The 12,369-nt window shown below is 35.6% G+C and overlaps 1 protein-coding gene across 1 annotated transcript in view; it reads left to right on the top strand.

Annotated features, from left to right (window-relative positions):
• LOC137639554 (cilia- and flagella-associated protein 58-like) overlaps positions 1–12,369 on the top strand; it is a 238,763-nt gene that overhangs the window by 44,433 nt on the left and 181,961 nt on the right. Inside the window, exon 2 of the mRNA XM_068371818.1 lies at positions 12,087–12,224. Within this exon, the coding sequence (XP_068227919.1) occupies positions 12,087–12,224 (138 nt within the window). The remainder of the gene's footprint in view (positions 1–12,086; positions 12,225–12,369) is intronic.

Genomic DNA, 12,369 nt, shown 5'->3' with positions numbered 1-12,369 from the left:
TATCGGCATGACTCGACTGTGTGTTCCAACAAGAACTTTAAACTCTACATGGAAGAATCTGTGGCGTGAGAGTGGTGGAGAAGATTGTGTCCCTCGGAAAGTTCATGAGCCTGAAAGTGAATGAATGAGATGTTAACAAGCTCATGGAGAAGCACACCAAGAGACTGAAAACAAAAAAGATAAAGTAGCTACAGCAGCAGAGTATACAGAGATTTTGCAGGAACTTAACAGAGACGGAGGAGATTATCCGTACTAGTGAGATTCAGGAAATGTTGAGAATTTTGGAAAAAAATTTCAGTTTGTTGGAAAGAAACACCTTGAAAAAGTTGCAACAGGCTATGAGAAGGCACTTCTAACAATACTTGCTTCACTTATTTACAAAACATTTTGAAATGGAGGAAGAAACAAACCTCCTAGAACAGGTTTTTTTATTGAAATGCCCAGCAAGAGATAGAAAGGAAAGTGTGGCAAAAAAGGCAAAAGTCAACAAAGAAGATTAAGTGAAGTAAAAAAAAAAAGTAGCAATTAAGTTTATCGATAAAGTATAGCATTCGTAGCGCAGTGTTTTGATTAAGTTTTTTAATAAATTATAATATTGAGTGAATAGCGAGTAAATTCATTGATAGAGCACAAAGTAATGAGCCACTCCAAGCTGCTCCTCCACTATTTTCTTGTACTTCCGCCAACCTCCACATTTGCTACCATCTTTAAATCATCTTTACATTCTTTTTTATTTATCATTATTATCATCTCCTCGTATGCCTATTGACGCAAAGGGCCTCAGATTTTGCCAGTCGTCTCTATCTTGAGCTTTCAAATCAATACTTCTCCATTCATCATCTACTTCGTGCTTCATATTCCTCAGCCATGTAGGCCTTGGTCTTCCAACTCTTCTAGTGCTTTGTGGAACCCAGTTGAAAGTTTGGTGAACTAATCTCTCTTGGGGAGTGTGAAGAGCATGCCCAAACATATTCATCTACCCCTCACCATGATCTCATCCCCATATGGCACTCAAGTAATCTCTTATATAGTTTCTTTTCTAATCCTGTCCTGCCATTTAACTATCAATATTCTTCTGAGGCCTTTGATCTCAAATTTACAAAATCTGTTGGATATTGCTTCGCTGTCATACCACGACTCATGTCCATACAGTAACACCGATCTCACTAAACTGGTATATAGCCTGATTTTTATATGTAATTTCAGGCGATTTTATTTCCAAGTTTTACTTAACCTAGTCATTGTATGATTTGCGTCTTTTAATTTTTCATTAAACACCCTGTATAAGAGATGTTACTTCCTTAATATTTAAGTGATGCTAGTTCATCAATCCTTATTACTTCCAATGATATTTCCTTTTCCATTGCATATTCCGCTCTCATCTCTGTCTTTCTTCAATCTATCTAGAGTCCAAATTCATGTTATATTTCATGCACTCTGGTAAGTAAGCTTTGCAAGTCCTTTGGCATTTTGCTAATAAGGACAACGTCATCAGCATACTCTAGGTCTGCTAATTACTGTTACCAATCCTGTCCATTAATTCTCTGCCATCTCTAACTGTTCTATGCAATGCAAAATCTATGAGAATAAACAACATAGGTGACAACACATTCCCCTGAAGTACTCCACTGTTCACTGAAAATTAATTTCATAGGACTCATGAAATGACTTAATCAAATTTACATATTTAAGAGGAACTCCATAACAATGCAGGACTCCTCAATGAAATTGGCCGGTGCACAATATCAAAGGCTTTTTCATAGTCCAAAAATGTCATAAAAAAAAGTAAGTGGATTTCTATCATCTATACATTACTGTATCACATGTCTTAAAAGGAAAATTTGGTCAGTACAACTTCTACCTTTTCTAAATTCTGCTTGTTCATCCCTCAGCTTTTCGTCAATCTTTCTTTCTACTCTCTTCAGAATGAGCATACTATATATTTTCATGACAACTGAAGTGTGATGCCTCCGAAATTATTGCAATCAGTCAGATTTTTTTTTTTTTTTTTTGCCATTTTCATCAACACTCCTAACTCCTTTTCATTAGGTTTTGTCTCTTCATGTCACATAATACAAAATAATTTTCAGCCAAAATCATCTCAGCAGTTATTCCATCGTATCCAGGGACTTTCCATCTCTTGATTTTTTTAATGATAGCTTCAACTACAAACACACTGAAATCATTCATGGACACATTAGGGTCTTCATCATCTTCAGGTAAATCCATCAAATTATTCCCTTCATATCTCCTATTCCTGATCTCACCTAAGTGTTCCATCCAACATTGCCTTTTTCATCTTCTGTTGTTAGAGCAGATCCATCTCTCTTTTTTATAGGTATATGCTTTTTTTTTTTGCCTTTTAGATATTCCATTAGTAACTCTATGAGCAATTCTTACACCATAGTCATTCCCTAAATGTATAGCTTTGTCAGTCTCATCTGCTCTCCTGTCTAAATATTCTATCCAGTCATTCCTGACTTTTCTTTTGACCTCAATATCAATAGTGGAATACTTAGTATGCTCTTCCTTATAATTCTCATTAGTCCCTCGGAAAATTTCAACCATCAATTTCGGTCTTTGTCTCCTTTTTATAGTATCATTTGATATTCATGGTTTTCTCCTTGTAACTGCATGTCCCAAACCTTTACTACCAACTGACTGATATATGTTCTTAATTTCACACCATTCTTCATTAATTGTCTGCTCTTCCTCTCTTAAAGTCTCTAAGACTGTAAATTGATTCCTATATTCAATTACAAATGTTTATCTGTTCTCATCTTCTAGGAACTTGGTTGCATCAAACCAAGGTATTCTATTTACATTTCTGCTGGGTGCTTTTAGTTATAGTTGGTGATCACTGCCAATATCTGCACCTCTATAGCTTCTTACATTTCTCAGAGTCCCCCTTCTTTCTTTATTAATTAAAAACAATGTGATCTATTTGATATATGTAAATGCCACATGGCGAAGTCCATGTATATATGTGGATGTCCTTGTCCTGGAAAAGAGTATCTATAATAACAAGATTGTCTGTTGGATAAAAAATGTGCCCCATTTTTATTTACAACTTTGCCAAGACCCTCAACACTCATCACATCCTCTATACCCTGATAATTCTTTTATTATATATTATTATCTCTTATACGCTGTTTGTTATTTATAAAATAGTTTTTTCTTATTTAAATACATATAACAAAAACAATTGATGTGATTTTTGGTGGCTAGTAGTTTAGCCAGTGCACCAGCCACCCATTGAGATACCACTGCTAGAGAGTTATGGGTCCTTAGACTGGCCAGACGGTACTACACCGGATTCTTATCTCTGGTCACGGCTCATTTTCGCATTGCCTACATATATACACTGAATAGTCTGGCTAATTATTTACATATTTTCCTCTGTCCTCATACACCTGACAACACTGCGTTTACTAAACAATTCTTCACTCAAGGTGTTAACTACTGCACTGTAATTGTTCATTTCACTGAACACTTTTAAAACAATACACTGAGAAGCGTATAATAGAGAAAGGGGGAGATGGCTATGACTTGAGGCTGGGATTCTCTATCTGATCCATGAAACCCTGGAGTTGCCTTTATATGAAACTTAGTTACTTCCAGAAGATTTTAAGAGATCTGGAAGCATAGGGAGTTGCCCTAATAGCGATGCCAGAGTTATCAACTAGATAAAAAAGTCAAGAGACGAACCGGGGTTTCAGGGAACTCTCACTCCCAACTAGCTTTGACTACCTTTGTCCTCGAAATAATAGAAAGATGAACCTAACACTAGGGCCCTCGAGAATCTTCCAAAACACATGTCATATAAGAATTGCATATTTTCTCTCAAACATGACAATACCTCATAGAAATATAAAAATCACTTACATAAGCCCTTGCTCCGATCTCATATGGTCACATAACACTCTCAAACAGTTTATGTAAGACTTTGTAACAAAAAAATGTGAAAGAAAAAGTTAATTCTTAAAAATAATGTGGATAAACATATACTAACTTGAATAAAGAATTCAATAAAATTAAAAATGAAAGTTTTACATAATTTAAATACAAAACTTACGTCTACATGAATGGAACTCATCTTACGGCTGGCTAATCATCTCGTCAATGCAAAAATTAAATATATAAATAAACCATGAATAAACTATTGTATTTACTCAACACTAGACCAACATCGTAAGAATATATATATATATATATATATATATATATATATATATATATATATATATATACATATATATATATATTTATATATATATAAATATATATATGTATATATATATATATATATATATATATATATATATATATATATATATATATATATACATATATATATATATATATATATATATATATATATATATATATATATATATATATATATATATATATATTTATATATGTAAATATCACCCACGAATGGCATTTAATACCGAATTCTATCTTGGGAATATATATCCACTTGGAATTCATTTTATGGTAACAGCTTCTGGCCGGGTGGGGATTCGAACCACCACCTGTACGGCTGGAAACCATGCTGGCAGGGACCCTACCGACTGAGCTATCAAGAGAGACTAAAAAGTTTAGGTCAAGTCCCCCTACATATTCCTGTCGAATTCAGGAATCTGTTCAAAGACTTGAAATAAACCCATCTCCACCATGATAGCTGAATCGTGAGTTTGCAACACGTGGTTATTTTAATGAACATATATCACAAGCACACGTGATTTTAATTAATGTAAATATCACCCACGAATGGCATTTAATACCGAATTCTATCTTGGGAATATATATCCACTTGGAATTAATTTTATGGTAACAGCTTCTGGCCGGGTGGGGATTCGAACCACCACCTGTACGGCTGGAAACCATGCTGGCAGGGACCCTACCGACTGAGCTATCAAGAGAGACTAAAAAGTTTAGGTCAAGTCCCCCTACATATTCCTGTCGAATTCAGGAATCTGTTCAAAGACTTGAAATAAACCCATCTCCACCATGATAGCTGAATCGTGAGTTTGCAACACGTGGTTATTTTAATGAACATATATCACGAGCACACGTGATTTTAATTAATGTAAATATCACCCACGAATGGCATTTAATACCGAATTCTATCTTGGGAATATATATCCACTTGGAATTAATTTTATGGTAACAGCTTCTGGCCGGGTGGGGATTCAAACCACCACCTGTACGGCTGGAAACCATGCTGGCAGGGACCCTACCGACTGAGCTATCAAGAGAGACTAAAAAGTTTATGTCAAGAATTCGACAGGAATATGTAGGGGGACTTGACATAAACTTTTTAGTCTGTCGAATTCTTGACATAAACTTTTTAGTCTCTCTTGATAGCTCAGTCGGTAGGGTCCCTGCCAGCATGGTTTCCAGCCGTACAGGTGGTGGTTTGAATCCCCACCCGGCCAGAAGCTGTTACCATAAAATGAATTCCAAGTGGATATATATTCCCAAGATAGAATTCGGTATTAAATGCCATTCGTGGGTGATATTTACATTAATTAAAATCACGTGTGCTATTCTTCACATAAACTTTTTAGTCTCTCTTGATAGTTAAGTCGGTAGGGTCCCTGCCAGCATGGTTTCCAGCCGTACAGGTGGTGGTTCGAATCCCCACCCGGCCAGAAGCTGTTACCATAAAATGAATTCCAAGTGGATATATATTCCCAGCTCTAGTGGTGGCGAGGACGCGGGGGGGGGGAAGACTGAAGAGACAACATCGTCAGAAATAAGGGAAGCTATCGGTTGGTATGAAAACCTTACGAGTTTCATTGAAAAGAAACATCCAGAAAAACTTCACACAAGTCGTCTTATGCAGAGTGTTAATGATAAGTCATTTTAGGAATATGTTGAGGAATCGTCAGAAACAGGCTTCTTTGGATAGATATTTCTCCAAAAGAGAAGTGTCAGAAAACAAAGACGATAATAGTGATTCTATCAAAAAAGCTAAAAAAGAGTAATTTTTCAAGTTCTAAAAAAAAATCATAAGAAAATATTTCAAAAGACAAAAATAATAAAATAAAACATTTTCAATTTTAAGTGTTTAATAGTAAGAATAAATTTATTATTAAGTGTACATAACATAATTAGCATTGATCCGTTTTTATATCTACCGTCTCCTCCCCCCTCTGTCTCTACCCACTACCAGCTCAAGTCATGTCACTCCAAAGGTGAATAAGAATTAATTTTTCCTTTACAGTACTGTACAGTATATAATTTCTATTTATCCTGTACATGTTATTTAATTATATACTGTACAGTACATGTATATTATATGTAAGTATACTGTAGTACAGTGCTTACTATAATACTGTATTGTATTTTGTTACATAGTAATTTTCAATGTTTTTACCAGGGGTTTTTCACACATTAGCTATTCTATTACCCTCCATACGACATTTTCACCATACGATACCAACTCCGGAAGGGATTAATGTCGTATGGCGGGGGCCTACTATATATATATATATATATATATATATATATATATATATATATATATATATATACGAAGCTGATCTAGCGTAGAGTAAATGATTTATTAATGCATTTTAGTGAGTTCCTCTCTTGTAGATATACATTTGGTTTGTAAATTATGTAAGACTTTCGTTGTTAATTTCATTATATTTTTCATTTTAGTCAGTATATGGAAATTTACGTTATTTTTTAAGAATTAAATTTTTATTCCACATATTCTGTTGCAAAGTCTTACTTAATCTGTTTAAGAGTGTTATATGACCCTACGAGGTATGAACAAGGGCTTATATAAATCTTTTTTTATATTTTCATGAAGTATTGCGTCATGTTTTTGAGAAAATATGTTTTGGAAGGCTCTCAAAAGGCCCAGTGTTAGATATTATCTTTTTTTATTTACGAGAACGGTAGGTGGGCGGAACTAGCGGAGAGAGAGTCGTCTTCCTGTCTCATTGATATGCGTCTGAGAGAGTAATCATTGGCAACCTTACGCCATTAGGCCATATCTCGGACCTAGAATAATAAGGAAGTAGCTAAGTTCATATATATGTGCCACCCAGGGGAAGAGAAACAGCCTGTCCTGTTAACGAGCCATAGTACCTCCTCTCTCTCTCTCAGAGTGCCTATAGTGTGTCCTCTGCAAAGTGATTTTGTGCGCTAGCATATATCGTCTGTAGTGTGTTGAAACATTTCTGTAATTTTACCAGAAATTTTAAATTTACTGTTTTGGTGAGTGCTGGTATTGTGTATATCTTTGTAACTGGCCCAGGGAGATTTATGTACAAACATAAAGTATATTTGTATCGTTATAAGGTTGAATATTTTCATTAAGGGTCAAGACTAATTAATCGTATAAATTATAATTTCCAGTGAAACAAGTGATTGTATAATTTTCATAAGTATTAAATTTTTTTTTGGTTTTAATCTAAGATTTATTCAGGCTTAATATTTTCAGTGTTTTATTTTTTTATGTAAATTCTTTCAGAGTGTTGTAATTTTTATAGAATATATTTATTTTTTTAAAGAGTGCATTATTTCAATCATCAGTGTTCATTTCAGTACTCACTCGTATCCCTGTTACAGAATCGATGTAAGAGGTTGTGTAGCCTATCAGCCATAATATGTATTTTATATTTTGGTTCTCAGACCAAGGGACTATAGTTTAATATATTTTTGGTGCCCAGACCAGGGGTTGAGTGAGTCTGTTTTAAATATTAGTGATAACAGGGTCATGTTTTGATTAAAGGTTTAAACAGTACAGTGTTGATATGATTTAGTGTATTGTTAGGATATATCTTTTGGAGAGGTAAATTTTTTTTTTGTAAAGAACAAGATGGCACAGTTTGATATCCAAGAGTTTTTGAAAAACCCAAAGATTCAGGAATTGTCAGAACCTAATGAAACTAAAGTTCAGTGGCTCCATTTTATTGGCATGTGGTAGCCATACAACGAGTGGAATGAATAAAGCCCAAATCAAGTATCCAACCTTAGAAGCGTTGATAAACTCGGGGAAATTGTCGGAACAAGATATTGTATCAGCTCGTGAACTTTAGCGAAGCAAGGACTAGTTGACCCACAAAATGAAGGCATGAAAGCAGAAAGGGATGTAGAGGCTGAGATTTGACGAATTGCAGCTGAAGAGAATTTGATTAAGTTGAAGATGATGGCAAGACAGGAAAAAAAAGGAGATAGAAGAAGCCCAACATGCAAAGGAAATAGAAGCAAGACGGGAAGAAAGATAGGCAGAAGAAGCACGACACGAGAGGGAAATGGAAGTGAGATGAGAAGAAGAAAAGAGAGAAGAAGCACGATGTGCAAAGGAAATGGAAGTAAGACAAGAAAAAGAAGAGGGAAGTCGCAAGACATGTGAGGAAAAAGAAAAAAGAAAAAAGAAGGAAGACACAAGGGAAATAGCCCGACATGCGAGGAGTTGGAGCTGTTGAATGCTCATGCACGTTCAGCAACGCAGATAGAGGCTACTCCTGCTATGCACGAGCCCGTGTTTAATGAGACGAATACCCAGAGGTTAATTCCATGGTTCACAGAAAAGGCTCCTAATTTTGAAACGGTCGTATCGATGATGCAATGGCCCGAAGATAAGTGGTCTGTGTTATTCCAGAGTGTACTGTTTAGGAAAGGACGCTGTGCTTACTTGTCCTTATCTCAGGACCAGCGGAAGAAGTATCATGAAGTGAAGAGGAGCGTGCTCCAAGTGTATCAGATGACCCCTAAATATTATAATGGAAGGTTCTGAAGTTTGAAAAAGGACGAGAAAATTGCTTTCCTGGATTACGCTTATAAGGTACGAGGATGTTTTAAGTGATGGACAGAGGCTGCTAAGGTGAAGGAGATGGCTGATTTAGAAGAATTGATAGTACTAGAACAATATCTACGAGGAATTCCTGAACATATTCGAACATACTTGAGAGAGAGAGAGGTGAAGAAAATTGATAAAGAAGCTTGGCTGAGTCAAGATTATAATTTTATCAGTCGTAAACCCTCCTTGGACATGAAGTTTAAACCATCGTTCCGACGAAGTGTCAAGTATTCGCCGAACCACGGAAACCAGTTCAGTAATAACTATGTGAACAAATTCAATATTCACAGCGGAAGTAGCACTGGTACTGTTCCTAAGCAGAATGTGAAAAGGACTACTCATATCTGGTTTCTAGTTGTGTGACGACTAAGAGTATGACGAAGAAACTGGCTGAAAAGAAGAAAAAGAAACTGAAGGAGCGATGAACTTGGAGGATTTGTTTTCTGAAAAAGAGGATTCCTTTGATGATTCGCAAGAAAAGAATTCCCGGGTAAGCCCAAGAGAAGAGGAACAACAGACGAGTAGACAAGACAAAAAAGAAGAACTGGACATAGAAGAAATAGAAAACTCTGCATTAGAAGTAGGACAAGTGAGTAGGAAAAGGCAGATACGATTGCAACCGAAGGATGCAACGTTAACACAGTTATTGTACCATGCAGTAGACGAGACGGAGGCACAACAGTCTCCGACCTGTTATTATCTTAAGGATGGGTTGCTTATGGGGAAACATAGACCCCCCGATATCCGTGGGAATGCCAGATGGAGGATATACGATCAGATATTGATTTCCGCACCGTTGAGAAGACAGGTGATCGCCATAGCGCACGAGACAGGACATATGGAGATAAGGAAGATGACGGAGAAGATTAAGAAACACTTTTTTTGGTCTGGTGTGCAGAAGGGCGTGAGCCAATTTTGCCATGCAGGTCACGTTTGTCAGATAGCTGAAAAGCATAATGAGGGCATCAAGTTCCCTTACACCTGATGGAAGTACGAGGAGAACTTTTCAGCAACGGACTGATTAAAATGTTGGCAGAAAAAGGGAAGGATTGAAAGGAAACGGATGGAGAAAATGTAAAGGATTTGAGGAAAAAGATCAGCGAGTATAGGAAATTTTCTTTAGAAGGCATGAAAATGAGTCAAGGACAGGCGAAGGAAAGGTTTGGTATAAAGAGTACGAACAGATAGGTTACGGTCAGAAAGATGTTGGTCTACTTATCGGAAAGGAGATTCTCTATCGCCAACAAGTTCCCAGAACTATTCCGCATTTTGCAGAAGAGCAGAATGTTATCGAGGTACCCGGAAAAGGGAAAATCTAAGGAAGCCCATATTAACTATGAGACCGATACTTCAAGCATCGGACTTCAACAAGAAATTCCTTATCCAAGTGGATGCGTCGGATAATTGGATTGGAGCTGTTTTATTGCAAAACAGCTGAAGAAATATCAGCGAGCCTACTCGATAGTTGAAAACGAAGTGCTAGCATTAGTTGCAGTGATAAACAAGTTTGAGGTCTATGTCAATCGACCACAAAATGAAGAGATTACAGTGTATTCAGATCATAATCCTTTAACTTTTTTGAATAAGATGAAAAATAATATTCAAAGGTTAACCAGGTGGTCATTATGTTTGCAACTGTATTGTAGAAATGTAAAGCATATATCAGTTAAAGATTACGTGGTTACAGATTATTTATCCCGGGCTGAATTGATGGATACAGGCCCGGAATAAATAATCATCTTTTGGGGATACTTTCTTACAAAGCTGCTCTAGCGTAGAGTAAATAATTCATTAATGTATTTCATTTGTGTATTTAAGTGAATAACCAGCCCATAAGGTGAGTTCCTCTCATGTACATATTTTTGAGTTCATTGATTTTCCATTCAAGTCAATATATAGAAATTTACATTATTTTTAAGAATTAACATTTATTTCCTGTATTTTGTTACGAAGTCTTACATAAACTGTTCAAGAGTGTTATATGACCCGACGAGGTATGAATGAGGGCTTATATAAATCTTATTTTTATATTTTTATGAGGTATTGTGTCCTTTTTGTGAGAAAATACGCAATTCCTATATTTGCCACATGTTTTGGAAGGCTTTCGAAAACCTCAGTGTTAGATTTTATTTTTTTCTTCTATTTCCGAGAACGGTAGGTGAGCTGAACTAGCTGAGAGAGAGTCGTCTTGCTGTCGCATTGATATGCGTCCGAGAATGTAATCATTGGCAACCTTATGCTGTTAGGCCAACCGCTAAGCTTCCAGATCTCGGACCTAAAATAATCTGGAAGTAGCTAAGTTCATATATATGCTCCCCCACCAGGGATGCATAGGAGCGGAAGAGAAACAGCCTGTCCTGTTAACGAACCATAGTACATACTTTCTCTCTCAAAGTGCCTATAGTATGTCCTCTCTAAAGTGATTTTGTGCGCCAGCATATATCGTGTGTATTGTGTTAAAATGTTGCTGTAAATTTGACAGAAATTTTAAATTTACTGTGCCTCTGTGAGTGATGGTATTGTGTAAATCTTTGTAACTGGCCCAGGGAGATTCATTTACAAACGTGAAGTGAAGTATATTTGTATCGTTATAAGGTTAAATATTTTCATTAAGTGTTAAGACTAATCAATTGTGTAAAATTTAATTTCCAGTGAAACTAGTGATTTTATCATTTTCATAAGTATTACTTTTTTTTTCCTACTTCTTTTTGACTTACTCTAAGTTTTCTTCAGACTTAATATTTTGAGTGATTTATTGGTAATGTAAATTCTTTCAAAGTGTTGTAATTTTTATAGAATACATCTATTTTTGTAAAGAGTGTATTATTTTAATCATCGTGGTTTATTTCAGTACTCACTCCTATCCCTGTTAAAGAAATCGAAGTAAGAGGTTGTGTAGCTAGCCAGCCGTAATATATATGATATATTTTGGTTACCAGACCACGGGACTATAGTATAATATATATATATATATATATATATATATATATATATATATATATATATATATATATATATATATATATGTGTGTGTGTGTGTGTGTGTGTGTGTGTGTGTGTGCATATAATGAAATAAAGAACTACGATCATTTTAAAGAGTATAGCCATATTATTTTCTCTGTTCTATATTATGGATACATCCACAAAATTGCAAACAAAACTATTTATTTACATCAATACAACCATGGATCTAACATCATTTCATTTGATTCTGTATTACCCAACATATTTCTCTATCCTGGCCTAATTTTCTTTCCAGGATGAGCGAGAAAACATCAATCGACAGCTTGACGAGGGGCGAGAGGAAGTCATCAGGCTTCGGAAGGAAGCCGAGGCCAGAGCCAGAACTTTAGCCAGACTCGAAGCAGCAAACAAAGAAGCGACGACAACTGCGAAGGTAAACAAACGGTCATTTTGTGTTTTATTCATACGAATTCTCAAACAATGTTCACGGTATCTACAACCATAGTTTTGAAAGTATATTGTTTATTTTTCTATTTTTTTTAGGGATCAGAAGCTATTAAATTCTAATAAATGAATCA

The sequence above is a fragment of the Palaemon carinicauda genome, chromosome 4 (genome assembly GCF_036898095.1).
Source record: "Palaemon carinicauda isolate YSFRI2023 chromosome 4, ASM3689809v2, whole genome shotgun sequence".
NCBI classification, from domain to species: Eukaryota; Metazoa; Arthropoda; class Malacostraca; order Decapoda; family Palaemonidae; genus Palaemon; species Palaemon carinicauda.
Note: the sequence above shows the minus strand (reverse complement) of the source record. Positions and strands in the feature narration are given on the sequence as shown.